Source organism: Nematolebias whitei, chromosome 16 (assembly GCF_014905685.2).
Source record: "Nematolebias whitei isolate Nwh7 chromosome 16, NemWhi1, whole genome shotgun sequence".
Classification (NCBI taxonomy): domain Eukaryota; kingdom Metazoa; phylum Chordata; class Actinopteri; order Cyprinodontiformes; family Rivulidae; genus Nematolebias; species Nematolebias whitei.
The window spans coordinates 20,101,992-20,117,087 of record NC_056513.1 but is presented as its reverse complement, the minus strand read 5'-3'; the positions used below and the strand labels follow the sequence as shown (position 1 = coordinate 20,117,087).

General features: G+C 42.2%; 1 protein-coding gene across 1 annotated transcript; it reads left to right on the top strand.

Annotated features, from left to right (window-relative positions):
• Positions 1–9,858: 9,858 nt before the first annotated feature.
• On the top strand, positions 9,859–11,282 carry ier2b (immediate early response 2b). The gene has a single exon (XM_037690339.1). It carries the CDS (start codon positions 10,053–10,055, stop codon positions 10,602–10,604), a length of 552 nt encoding a protein of 183 aa, XP_037546267.1. The 5' UTR covers positions 9,859–10,052; the 3' UTR covers positions 10,605–11,282.
• The last annotated feature ends 3,814 nt before the right edge of the window (positions 11,283–15,096 follow it).

Genomic DNA, 15,096 nt, shown 5'->3' with positions numbered 1-15,096 from the left:
TTATATATATATATATATAAAATATATAATATAAAATATAATATATATAAAATATAAGACATATATATATATAAGACATATATATATATATATATATATATGTTTGTATATATAAACCCTACTTTGTATGCAACTTGAGTTTTTGTTCAAATTGGATATGTTTCGATCTATTTTGACAATAAAATAAGTATAGGAAACAAAAATGAGAACAGCAAGAACATCCAGATGAGATGTATTTGAGTTTTGAAATATAACTGATTTAAAAAAAAAAAAAGGAAGATAGTTTTGTGTGTAAACATCAGGAAACTGCATCCACTTGTAAATATGTGCTCAACCTTTGTCTTCAAGATAATAATAATAAATAAATAAATAACTTTGAATACAAAAATGTATCAGTCCTGTTTGTATCCTATAGTTCCACTCCTAATCAAAATATATTTAAGAAAGGAAGCCTTATTGTATAACACACTCTTTTAATTTATTTCAGTTCCAACTTTTTTGCACATCAAAACAATTTCTGCAACCACTGCTGTTACAGAGAAAATATGCTTGATCAGCAAATCCTTCTAAATCCTGCCTGTATGTTTTCCTCTGTGCACTTTTTTCCCATCCTGTCCCACCCACTTGTCTTTGTTCATGTGTTTTCTTTCAGTCAACACTAACTTGGCCAAATCTTTTCTTCCTGTCTTCATCCTGTTTCCTACTTTTTTCAGCCCCATGCCTTCCATCATCTCACTCTGTTAAAATTCACACCTTCAGTCTTGGCACATATTCTTGAAGAGAAAAAAAAAACATAATTTCAAAGCAGCTATTTGTAAATTCTTTACTTTTAAATTATTTCCTGCTTCTTTTACTGGCAGAAATGACAGTACTGTACTTTTTTTTTTACTATAATGCAACAGGATCATAACAACATAGTTAATATTTGTTAGTTTTTAAAAAAAGGGTTTAGAAATGTTTTTTACAACATTCAACTAGATGAACTCATCTATATGCTTATAAGAACAAGCTTACATACAACAACAAAAAGAACTAGTAACTATAGCAATAGTGAATATCACTTGAGTTTTGTGGAGTTTTTAAACAATCACCATCTTACCTGTCATAGATAGCTCATTAACCTTAATTAAGTTTGAAAACAACAACAAAAAAAGAGTTTCTGACTGGATTGACGGGCTAACGGCTAAACTGAGTTGGGCCAAAACAAGTGGGAGGCTGCATTCATTCTGTACACACTGTACATCCTGTATTCATACAATTGGTACTGTGCAAATGTACTGATATGTACAGCACTGTCTATTTTACATCACTTTTAGCTATTTGTGAGCAGAAACAGTGGCAGGAGCAGCTAGCTGTAGCACTTCCAGTGCAGCCTGGGACATTTCAGGCATGAATAATATAATATTTCTGCCTGAATAGTGAGTGATGTGAAATAGTGGTGGTGAAAATGTCATTCATAGAAACTGATGTAAATAAAATTAAACTGAAGTTGTTTTAAGATGGCAGCAGTCCACTTAGGTTGTGATCTCACTAACTAGCGCAGGATTATTCAACTCGAGGCCCACTGGCGAACTCAGTTTGATCCAACAATGGGTTCATTTAGAAATTAAACTAGATTTAAACAATAAAACAAACTTATTTCATGACAATAACTGTGGCCCCTGAGCAGTTTAGTTGAATAGCTCTGGCGGTTAGCTCACCAGTTCAGTGTGAATTAATTCCATTTCCCTAAACTGAGGTGAGGTCACACAACGAGTTGTAAGATAGTTCCTGACTGTTCCACAGAACTTCCCTTAAAAATGTAACTTACTCTTGAATACAAACAGGAAATGTTTTTCATACAACCCAAAAAATGCTTTTGACATTTTGCATTTCCGCCTAAACAACGTTCTGGCTTTCAGGGAATTTTCCCGGTTTTTACAATGGGGTAGGTGAAGCACCCACACTTGCCCCCACCCTCATTCGCCCCATTCTGGGCCCATAAGCAAGGCCCTTACCCCCCCCCCCCCCCCTTCCCATCTACTCCCTACCCTAAACAGGTCTCTCTTGAAATTGAGTTCTCATGGCTCAATGAGACTACCTGTATAAATAATGGGTAAATGAAAAAATAAAAAAACGAACAAGCTGACATGAAGCCAAGAAACTAAACTTCTTAAGAGGCTCCGTTACCTGGATGGAATGATGGAAAATATTTTTATATGCTATATTACTATCATTTTCATTATCATGCACTTTCTTTTCACAAGACATGAAATGAAATTGTGACACAATAATATACTGTGATGTAACTGGAAAGCACCAAATTAATTCAACGCTTTAAAAAAAAAAAATTGCACAGAATTTCTCCTTATTTGATTTATTGATTGCGCCCAAATGTTTGACTTTTAATTGTAATACTTGTTAAATATTTTAAGTCTTTCTGCCGTTTTACCATCCAGAGGCAGAACAGCGTTCAGGGAGAAATTTGGAACCGGCTGAAACAAAACAACTAGTGACAAAAGAAGTGGATACAGAGATAACAGAGCGGGAAGAACGAGGCTAAAAATAGAGTCATTACCAGCAGCGCCTTCCTCCTGTTTGACCTGACTTCAGCTTTAGAGTAAAACCCAGCCGGCTACTTCCGCAGGAATTGCACACTACAAACAAAATAACACTTTTATAAAAAAAATGTTTTTCCATGGAGATAGTTAAAACATCCAAACTATTCAAAATTCTGTATTTGGATATAATTCTATCTTTAAAATTATTGATCAGCAGCAGATGAGCAGCAGTCATGTCTGTCTGAATCTAGTCCAACGTCATTCCTCTTTGGTTTAATTTGATCTTCTTCAAACTCTGAGGGAATTTCATGCGGTTAAACCACCTGCTTTGTTTACCAGTAATCTCCAACAGAGAAGCAGGAAGTGTTTTTGTTGTTTTTTTTTATTTAAATTTATTGTTTAGTTCCTCAGAGCAACTTGGATATAAAGAGAGTTTGATGAGTACAGCATGAGTAAACAAAACCAGTGAAGTTGGTCACAAAACAAAACTGTGAGTAAATACAAACTTTCCTGTACAGTACAGTATAACTTGTTGTGGGTTTGTACTCAACCAAGTTTCAAGAGATATATTACTGATTATTATTGTATAAGCTGTGACAATGTGTGTAAAAATAGAAAAAAAAGAAGTTTTAACTTGAGAGCATGAAGTGTACCAGTCGAAAGTGCTACTTTCGTGTTTTAAAATCATCTTAATTAATCCATCCATACATTTTTTTTACGCTTATCAGGGGTCGGGTCACCAGGACAGGAGCCTATAGGGAGGTCCAGACTTCCCTCTCCCCAGCCACTTGGTCCAGCTCCTCCGGGGGAATCCCAAGGCGTTTCCAGGCCAGCCGAGAAACACAGTCCCTCCAGCGTGTCCTGGGTCTCCTCCTGGTGGGAATGTCCGGAACATTTCACCAGGGAGGCGTCAGCAGGAAGCATCCTAACCAGATGCCCGAGCCACCTCAACTGGCTCCTCTCGACGTGGAGAAGCAGCGGCTCTACTCTGAGTCCCTCCCGGATGACCGAGCTTCTCACCCTCTCTCAAGTTAGATCCCCAACCTCTTTTCTTGGTCACAGGTTCCTCAACAAGAGTTTGATTGGTCTCGTTTGATGTTCTCTGTTGCACTTTTGACATCATAATCAAAGATTACTGAAAAAAAAAAGTGATAAAAGAATTTAATGTTTTAAATATCGTCTTGGGGGTAAGATAAGATGTCAACGAGGGCCACATTTTGGCCCACGGGCCTCGAGTTTGACACATATGACGTAGATCGACCGATAAATTGAGAGGTTCACCTTTTGACTCAGCTCTCTCTTCACCACGACAGACCGGTACAGCGCCCGCTTCACTGCAGACGCTGCACCTATCGATCTCTCGCTCCATTTTTCCCTCATTCATGAAAAAGATCCCGAGATACTTAAACTCCTCCACTTGGGGCAGGACCTCCTCCCTGAGCCGGAGAGAGCACTCTACCCTTTTCCAGCTCAGGACCATGGCCTCGGATTTGGAGGAACTGATCCTCATCCCGGCCGTGCCACACTAGGCTGCAAACCGCTCCAGCGAAAGCTGTAGATCACGACCTGATGAAGCCAACAGGACCGCATCATCTGCAAAAAGCAGAGACATGATCCTAATGCCACCAAAACGGATCCCCTCAACACCTTGGCTGCACCTAGAAATTCTGTCCATAAAAGTTATGAACAGAATCGGTGACAAAGGGCAACCTTGGCCGAGTCCAACTCTCACTGGGAACGAGTCCGACTTACTGCCGGCAATGCGGACCAGGCTCTGACACCGATCATACGGGGACCTAACAGCTCGTATCAATGGGCCTGGTACCCCATGCTCCTGGAGTACCCCTCACAGGTTTCCCCGAGGGACACGATTGAACGCCTTCTCCAAGTCCACAAAGCACATGTAGACTGGTTGGGCAAACTCCCACGCACCCTCCAGGACCCTGCTGAGGGTGTAGAGCTGGTCCAGTGTTCCTTGACTAGGACGAAAACCGCACTGCTCCTCCTGAAACTGAGGTTCAACTATCCAACAGACCCTCCTCTCCAGAACCCCCAAATAGACCTTACCAGGGAGGCTTAAGAGCGTGATCCCCCTGTAGTTGGAGCACACTCTACGCTCCCCACTTTTTGAATAGGGGGACCACCACCCCGGTCTGCCAATCCAGGGGAACTTCCTCCGATGTCCACGCAATATTGCAGAGTCGTGTAAGCCGACACAACCCCACAACATCCAGAGCCTTAAGGAACTCCGGACGAATCTCATCCACCCCATTTTTACTATTTCTTCTACTAAATAGATGTCATGCCAACTTTAGAACTGTCTAAAGTTTTCTAAGATTTTGCAAACAAACTTATTAATCCTACAACAAGTTGTTACTTATACAATTATTGCACCAAAACACAGGCACTTTTATTGGTCTTTTTTCATTTTTACTTTCTCTCACTGCACTTAACATTTTAGTTCAAGTGCCCCAAAATGCAGAGTTCATACTGCCACATATATCGTCACATATATTTGAGCTCAATAGGATCTCTTCAGAACTGGATGCGAAGGATCTATTTCACTTGTCATATCACCTACATGAAATATACGCACATGCAAGTTCATGTGAGCCGTCTTCTGTCAGTCACAGTTCACAGATCTAACCTGTAGAGTTTACACAGCAACGACTTGTTTGAGACTTAGGTTCAGTTGGTGTTTCTGTCTGCTTCTTATTAACTTGGCAGTCAGGGAGTGAGAGACACATGTGGTTACCATAGAGACCATAATGAGCCAATGGCAGCAGCTTTAATACTGCTTTTGATCTTGCGTCCAATTACACTTTCTAGTTCCTGGATCTAAATGTAGTACTTGTTTTTTTTTTTTTTTTAGCTTAGATTATGATGTTGTTGGAATTAGTAGCTGCATTGGCACTCTTGAAAATGTCCACAAAAAGTTTTGCGTCTGAGTCACCTCTCCATAGTTCCTGCCAGTAACGTAACATGCACTTGTAAGTAGGTCAGCTCGCAGTCCTACCAACCAGTGTTTATAATATACAGAGAAATGTTGCACGATGAAGAACTGGGCCCCACCCTGGTGTGGATTCACACACGCACACACACTTTACCACTCGTTTGGCCTCAGGCGGAGGCAGCATAAAAGTATAATCACGCACAACACTGTCACCATAGCAACCGTCCGGGTGCAACACTAACTCCCAGAAAACTGTTATGCTTTGTTAAATATTTCATCTTTGTTTTTTAAATTGCATGAAGCAAATTCTTTATTACCAAGAACAAACAAACCACTTGTTTATTTATTTACAGTTTGAACTACGTACATCCTTAATACGCCCAACAGTTAAAAACAGAGGAAGACGCAAGGAAAAACACTTAAATGTATTGCAGTGATCACGTTCAACATTGTGTTCCTGTCATATGAGAAGAGAAAAAAGTTGTTTGAAGTGTTTCCATGGTTACGATTTAACAGCAACACTCGCTTGACAGTGATTACTAGACTTACTGACAATAATGGGCACATTGAATGAATAGTTACATCACACTAACTCAGCACAAAATGTTAAATAATATGTTTGGTTGTTTATTTCTTTGCTGTAAAAATGCTTCTATGCAGCTTTTACACTATTGCAAAGCTTTTTTTTTATTTCCCCTTAAACTGTGCCACAATTTGTTACAAAAATGCATTTGTTAGCCATGAAATAAAAATTAAAAAACTTGGCCAATGAGAAACAACTTATTCTGGTATTAACTCTCGTTTGGTGTCATTTCAAGTTCAAGTTCAAGTTTCTTTATTGTCATTTGCATCACATTTGGTACATGAAGTGGAACGAAATTGTGTACCAAAGGTCCCAGTTAGCCTCTCAGCGAGCAGGTCCTTGGTTCAAACCCCGGTCCAGGGGGCTTTCTGGGTGGAGTTTGCATGTTCTCTCCGTGCATGCGTGGGTTTTCTCCGGGTGCTCCGGTTTCCTCCCACAGACCAAAAACATGCATGTTAGGCTGATTGGTAACTCTAAATTGTCCCTAGGTGTGAGTGAGAGAGTGAATGGTTGTTTGTCTCGTTTGGCTCTATGTGTCCCTGTGATGGACTTGCGACCCATCCAGGGTGTACCCCGCCCCTCGCACAGTGATTGCTGGACATGGGCACCAGCGACCCCCGTGACCCAAAATGGAATAAGCGGGTAAAGAAAATGGATGGATGGATGGAGGTCCCAGTTACACCCAAAATGAACAAAAATAAAAAAAATAAAACGAAACAAAATATAAGGATCTAAGATATAAACTATGAAATAAGCTAAACCAACGCTAATGATATGCTAAAAATCTAAGATATACGTTAAACACTAATAACGTAAATCATTAAAACAGCAGCCCGAACATGAATACAGCAGTTTAAAGGCAAGAGATCAGCAGCATGGATAATCAGCAGCACAAATAAGTCACATATCACCCCTCCACACCATCACAAACATCTACACCCCTAGATGCAGGAAGAGGGCCACCTGCATCATGAAGGACCTCACTCACGCAGCACACACACTTTTTGACCCGCTCCCCTCAGGAAGGAGGTTGAGGAGCATTAAGTGTAGAACCACTAGACTGAGGAACAGCTTCTACCCTGAGGCTGTTAGACTCATGAATCTCTAACCAGAATAATCACTGTGAAAAAAATCACATCATGTTGCTGCTGATCTGTTTCATGTTGCTGCTGATCTGTTTCAATGTTGATGTGTTCATGCGTGCTCATCTGCTTACACAGACTCATGTTTGTGCTGATGTTCGACGTAATGTTTTATGTTATGAGTGCTTGGTGTATATTTAGTTGATGTTTTTCTTAGTTCATATCTTAGATGTTATTACTGTTTATATTTTACATTTTATTGTTGGATGTAACTGGGACCCTGTGTACATCATTTCGCTCCACCACATGTACCACATGAGGTGCGAATGACAATAAAGAAACTCTGACTTAAAAAGGCATTATTGTGATTTTCCTGGTTAGGGATTCACGAGTCAAACAGCTTCAGGGTAGAAGCTGTTCCTCAGTCTAGTGGTTCTACACTTAATGCTTCTCAACCTCCTTCCTGAGGGGGGGGCGGGGCAAAACCTGTGTGCTGGGTGAGTGGGGTCCTTCACGATGCAGGTGGCCCTCTTCCTGCATCTGGAGGTGTAGATGTTTGTGATGGTAGGGAGACTCTGTGCAGCCTTCACCACTCTCTGCCAAGCTTTAATTTCTGCAGCTGTGCAGCCTCCATGCCACACATTGATGCACATACTCTGATTAAAGTCTGAACAAGAAGAACAATACATATTGGCAATTTAATAATTAATTCATTTAACAAGCATTGGTCTCAATATCATGTGGAAGAACCACACACAGCCACAACAGCTCCCCCTCATGCTGCTCATCAGCTTATTCACACTCTGCTGTAAGAGGGTATCTCAATCTTTATGAACATTTCGTATGTCAGCTAATGTGACTGAGTTTGGAACAAAAAGTACACCCAGGCTGATCCTATGTGCTCAACCAGACACCTGGCTGTCAGCACATGGAGTATGAGAAACTCAAAACAAGAGTCCAAGGCTGAATAAGATGCTTGGCATATGCCAACATTTGGCAAGTATTTTTAGCCATTTCCTAATAAATGTAAATTATTTCTGCATCTAAGGAATATAAACAAGCTTCCCAACAGTATAAGCTTCATAGTCAATAAGCTTTGTTGCAACAAAGAATCAACAAAACACTTATTTTTTCTGTTTAGGCTCTGCGTAGTCATTGGTAAGAAGTGCAAATTTACTTTTAGACAGAAGAAATTAGTTTTTGCAACTACCTCTCAGAAATAAAGAATTATGTATAAAGCCCACGTAAAACAGTAACAGTTTTAGACTTTTTAATTTTTACATTTTATGATCGTGAAAGTGAGCGCGTGATCGGAAGGTCACATGGTTCAACTCCCTGAACCAGCAACATCAAAATGTGGAAGGGAAAGGTGAAACACCTACACCTGCCTCCACCCTCGTTTGCCCCGCTCTGGACCCTTGAGCAAGGCCTTTAACTCACCATCTGCTCCCCTGGGTGCCCTAGATGGCAGCTCTCTGCTCCACACAGAGGGCTGTGGTAGCTCGGTGGTCTGTGGTTGCACCAGGAACAGGAAGTGCATCAAATGATCAAGTCTTTAATGTGGCGACCCCTGAAGAAGGGAGCAGCCGAAAGAAGAAGAAGAAACAACAAGTCTGCATTGAAACATTTTCAAACAGATCAAAGATGTGATACATTTTCAGATGGGAGTTGAGGGAATGACTGACTTATTGATTTAACAGCTTTTTCTTTGCATTCGTCCTCGTGCAGATGTGCATGCACTTGTATTGAAAATGTTGCTGCTGTGATTTGCTGCAAACTGTGGTGGATTCTTATTTTATTTTATTTATTTATTTATTTTAACGATCCTTATTTATTTCTTTTCCAAACGGCTCGTGCCGTTTGACCTCTGCTGTTCCGCTGTTTGGGTACACCGGTGACATCACCAAATATGGAGCGCGGATGACGCCATTAGTCCTGCGCGCCGCCGAGAGAGAGGCGGGGCTGCGGTTGCGCGTTCGCGTCAATGCTATTTTCATTTCCACTGAGCGCGCACCCTCCCTCAGGACTTTTTTTTTTTACTACCGGATAGTCCATATAAGGAAGGTGCCTGTGTGTGTGTGTGTGTGTATATATGTGTGTGTGTGTGTGAGTGACGTAGCGCGTGCCTGTGTGTGTGATAGAGGAGGGAAGCAGAGAGTCCTGAACTGGAGACGGAAATTCTTCGAACTGCTGCTCGTTTTTTTTTTTTTTTTTAAACCAGCATGTAAACAGAGAGAGACATTATGTCACCAGGCTGAACTGGTTTATTTTTCCACACCGTTTAGAAAAGTTTTAAAAAGCCAAACACATCAGCATCTTTTAATTAATAATCAAATTCTGAGGAGTTTGTAAAAATATTAGAAACAACGTCTCCTGGAGTAAAACTTACATTTTTAATGTTTCAAACTTTCTTTGATAGATTCGAGTTGCCATAAAGCCACAAGCAAACCAGTGAGATTAAAGAGAAAACATCCCTGATTTAGTCTCATGTTCGCAGAAAATGAGGATGAGAACTTGTCTGTAATGAAACGTGTGGGAAATTTAGGCACCACAAGAAACCAACAAAATGATGTGAGAAAAAAAAATCGTCAGACGGAACAGATGGTGTGTATGTGTGTGTGCGCGTGCGTGTGTACAGCAGGTGTAGGCGGCGCCAGTTTGCCACTTACTGAGGAATGAAGTTCACTTTACGTCACAGGAGACATAAAACACCGCCCAGTTACTCACGTCCTCATTTCTCAGAGCACAGCTGGTCAACAGCAGAGGCCAGAGCAGAGATTAGATTAGATTATCAGGAACAAGTGGGAAAGAAAATAAAGTAACATTTAGAACAGGAGGAGAAAAGATTTTTCCTTAAAGAGCCTGAAGTGCCGTGCGTAATTACGCATCGAACAATGACAATGAGTGCCACAACAGCCATGGAAGTGAACATCGAAGCCAAACGGATCTTGGCCGTGTCGATCAGCAAGCTGTACGCCTCCAGGACCCAGAGAGGAGGACTGAGACTGCACCGGAGCCTCCTGCTCTCCTTGGTCATGAGGTCCGCCCGGGACATCTATCACTCCTCCCGGGAGAGTGAGGCGCCGAGCGGGGCGCAGTCCGCTCCGGAGGAGCCCATGGACACCAGCTCCAGTCCGGAGGAACCAAGTGAGTCGGAGCCTGAGCCCCAGAGGACAACTGGGGCAGAGACCGCCTCAGACTCAGAGGAGCCGGGCAACGAGGAGGAGGACAGTGAAATCACCGAGGACAAGGAGAACCTGAGCCCAGCAAGGCAGTCCAGGAAACGCCGGGGCAAGGCGTCGGCGGCGCCTGACTTCCTTCCCAGCAAGAGGGCGAGGCTGGAGCCCGGGGAGGAGCGGCACGCGGCCCAGCTGGGCAGCTGTCGCGTCGGGGCCGGGGACTCCCTGACCACTTTGTCTCTAAACCAGGTGATCCCTGCGTTCTGAGGAGACGGGAGGACAAAACGACCTCCAGTAGAAACTTTTGGGGAGGAGTGACCTCCACTCCTTATCAACAGATGCACCAAAGGAGCTGACCTGCGTCAGGGATTACAGGTGGTGGTGCGAGTCCTCGGGGTTAAGCTCTGAGCGCACCTGCCCGGCTGGCGTAGACCCCCCACCCCCCCTCACCGTGAGTACCAAGGAGCCAAGAAGGGAAGGGGGAAGCGTCCAGACAGAGCTACAGGCAGGAAGGAAGCTGCAGTGGAACTGCTTGTGTTGTCTCTTGTTTCCCCATGACTCATCTCCAGTTCAGTGAGTCCAAACAAGTGACTGCTACTGAGTCAAAGTGTGCGTGCGCGTGAATCATCAGTTGGAGAAGTGAAGCTGACCACAAGCCAGAACTCCTGGGGATTTCCTGTCTTCACCAGAAATCTGAAACTCTGAAAGAGGAAGGAGAAGAGAGACACGCACTTCCTGCTGCTGGGACTGTCCCACAAACTGTTCACATGGTGCTTTAACACAACAACCCGGAGCCTGTTGATCTGAACATTTAGTGATTTCACTTGATTCACTGAGCTCATCTGGTTTATGTTTGACCTGTGGAATAAGATTACCTCACATCTCAAGCTGCTTTTTAAATGTATGGTGGCATTAAGGTGAACTACTTGTAATAAACTTGTTGAAATCGCAGTAACTTGTGTCTGTTTGTTTTAACAGTTAATCGTCTTTAAATGTTCATACCAACTTATTTCCAGTTTCAAAGACTGGCGGTTATGTTGGGTTAGTCACAAGGTCAATCCTTTATTAAAGGGAGGAAGTTGGTACAACCCAGTGCCAATCTGACTTAATCTCCTGCTCATAATAACATGCCGTACCATTTCCTGGGGATTACAGAATGCTGATTCACTTCCTATAACCCGATACTGATTTATTTAGGAGATATTAAATAAAAAGAAGTTGTGCAACATCCCAGCAGGAGCTGGGGCCAAAACATGCACAGAAGCAGGTGGTGTTCACAGCCTGTGGGCCTCTTCATCACTTCCTGTTGGGAAGCTGCTGAAGAAGTTTACACCCTGAAACTGTTGGCAGGCGGCGAGCTGGATCTGGTTAATCTGGTTTCTCATCATTCTTGCAGTGAATATTATACTCCACACTTTTACCAGTTGTTTAAACAGCATCTGAAGAGCAGACATTTTCCTCTGGGACGACGTGCTTGAAACCAGTTGATTAAAAACTGGGGCACAAACTACACACGGATACAGAATTTAAAAATAAAACCACGACTTATCTAATCCAAACTTTGTGGAATGACGCGCCCCTCTCCCATATCATCCCTGATGCAGATTTTTGAACTCTGCAACATTTTTTTCATCAGCTCACATGCTGCAATAAAAACCTGAAAGGCTAAAATGTCTAACATATATTTATTTCAGAAACTCCCATGCATATTGTTAAAGATATTGTTTCAGGATAAAAATATCAGACATTTTTGAAACATATTTAAAAACTAAATTAACCCTATACCATTTTTTAAATTTAAAGACTTGTGGGATGGAAACCCAATAAGATTTCACACAGTAATATGATATTTTGATACAGTATAGTAGGGTACATAAAGATACTTACAGGGTATTTTCACTGTACTTATTTGGGTACTTTCGAGATACGTGTGGAGAACTCAGAATATTTATGTGTAGATGGTAATTATTTGGGTACTTTAAAGGTATACATAAGTGGCATTGATAGTGTAATTACAGGGTTCCTACATGGTTACTTACAGGGCAACTTACTTGATACTAACAGTGCACACGTGGTACTAATTTGGTAATAAAAATTTACTTAATGAGATAAATAAATGGTACTTACCATGTAAATACAGGGTACCTTCTGGATACCAAACTACTTATGGACTAACAACAAGGTTCTTACATTATAGAGGTAGTTGCAGTGTAATTACAGACTTTCTATGAAGGTATTTACAGGGTATTTATTTACAAATGTACATACAAGGTCCTTACAGGATACTTACCAGGTTCATACAGGGTAGCTGGGGAAAAATTACAGGTTACCAACGTGATCATTTTAGGGTAGTTAAATGGTACTCATGGGTGTACCTACAGGGTGTGTACTGGGGTGCCAGTACTTACAAGGATGTCTACTAAAGATGTGACATGACAAAAGAGGTAACAAAACTCATCCAGTGAGGTAAGAATTCAGATGACCTTTACAGATAAAGAGTTGCACCATGGTATTTTAAATAAAATAAAAACAAAGGAAAAACAAGGGTTGTCGTTTCAGTGACATGTTTGATTTGAAGCAAAGCCACTAACTGTACGTCAACAAATGTGGAGGAAATGAGTGAACTTACAGGAACACTGATGTGTGGACTGTTTAACACTCATAATTACTCATGAGCACTCTGATGTCACAGTCAACAGTTTGTTATCTGCAGAGTAACTGAGTCCTGTCACAGTTATGGGCTTTAGTCATACTCCTCCTCATGTTTACATCATAATGTGTTATGATATGAAACAATCCCAACCTTAAACACGGCTTTATTTGGTCTTCTAGGACCTCCAGATGAGTCCCGTTACTATCAAGCTGCAGGATTCTGATAGATTTCATTTAACTGCTCAGGCAGAGGAGATCCGGAGCTGCTCCCCTCATAGCTCCAGGAGGTTTACAGTCAGGTGCAACACAAGTGGTACATTATGTTCCACATGGCCACAGCGTGTCCTTGAACAGCACATGGGCTCCAGACAAACACAGATGCACACATAGATTTCAGATAACAGCCCCTCTGTGACTTAAATCAGGATCTCCTGCGGGATAAACTGTTTTTTTTTTGACAATAATTAAATTAATCTTTTTTTTTTCAGTGCGCCTTAACAAAACAACAGTTTCTGAAGTATTTTCTGTCACCAGGATGTCCAGTGCTTCAGCTCAAAAACAACACAAACTAGTGTTTGCTTGTTAGCTGCACAAATTATTTCATTTCACTCGACTCGGCATTTCTATCAATTCTGTTTCATAACTTTTTATTTTATTAGGCGGATAGGGGCAGCGTCTGTAGTGAAGCGGATGCTGTACCGGTCTGTCGTGGTGAAGAGAGAGCTGAGTCAAAAGGCGAAGCTCTCAATTTACCGGTCGATCTACGTTCCTACCCTCATCTATGGTCATGAGCTTTGAGTTGTGACCGAAAGAACGAGATCACAGATACAAGTGGCCGAAATGAGTTTTCTCCGCAGGGTGTCTGGGCTCTCCCTTGAGAGAGGGCGAGAAGCTCGATCATCTGAGAGGGACTCAGAGTAGAGCCGCTGCTTCTCCACGTCCAGAGGAGCCAGTTGAGGTGGCTCGAGCATCTGGTTAGGATGTCTCATGGACGCCTCCCTGGTGAGGTGTTCCAGACACGTCCCACCCAGAGGAAGACCCCGGACACGCTGGGGGGGACCTCTGGCCTGGGAACACTTGGAGATGCCCCGGAGGAGCTGGACCAAGAGGGAAGTCTGGGCCTCCCTACTTTTAGGCTGCTACCCTGGCGACCCGACCCCGGATAAGTGGAAGAAAATGGATGGATGAACTTTTTATTACACTGCATTTTTGTATTTACAGTGTTGGACGATGTCCTCTAGCAAGTTTATGTCTACATAATGTTGGAACTAATGATTAAAAAAAAAAGCTAAATATTGGAATTTTCTTTTCAGTCAAGACAGAAATGTTAACAACAAATATACATTAACAATATTGCTGTTATTTTCTCCTAATGTTAGGTATTTTCTTTATGCAAAGACATACAAAGACTTAGACCAGGGGGTTTCAACTAAATTGCTCAAGGGGTCCACAGTTACTGAAAGCCAAGATCTCAGGGGCCAGACATCCAGCAGTTATCATGAATTAAGCTTGTTTTACAGTTTAAAATCTAGTTTTATGTCAAAATTAACTCATTGATGGGCCGAACTGAGCTCACCCAGGGCCGCCAGTTGAATAGCCCTGACGTAGACTGTTTGGGATTATTTTTAGCTGCAGATTAATCCACACATGAAGTAGGAAAGTGAACTGCACAATACGGCAGATCCATTTAAAAACACAAGAACAACTCAGCAAGAATAGAAAACCAGGCCGTTTTCAGAGATGTTTTCTCAGGACCAAGAGGAGGGGAGGACAGAATGATTAACATGCAGAGTGCAGAGGCCAGGCAGTCGCAGTGACGTGTAGCTGTGACAGCTCAGAGCTAAAAACAGAACAGAACCGGATATGTCACAAGATGCATGCATTCATCTACCGCCAGGGTCCTGCCTGTGATGGAGGCTGATAAAAACCGTGTGACGAAGCGGGCTGGGCTCTGTGCAGATGTGCGTAGGTGAAGCAACACGCAGCTCTAATATTACACAACAAAACATCTGGGGAAGTGGCATCAAAGTGTAAACTCAGGCAGTTTTAAAGTGACAGGGATGGTGGGTGATCAACAACAGGGTTTGATTACTAGAAAACACTTGGC

Bases quoted from the DNA above. Each gene is read 5' to 3' on its own strand.
- ier2b (XM_037690339.1), top strand. From the start codon at position 10,053: ATGACAATGAGTGCCACAACAGCCATGGAAGTGAACATCGAAGCCAAA.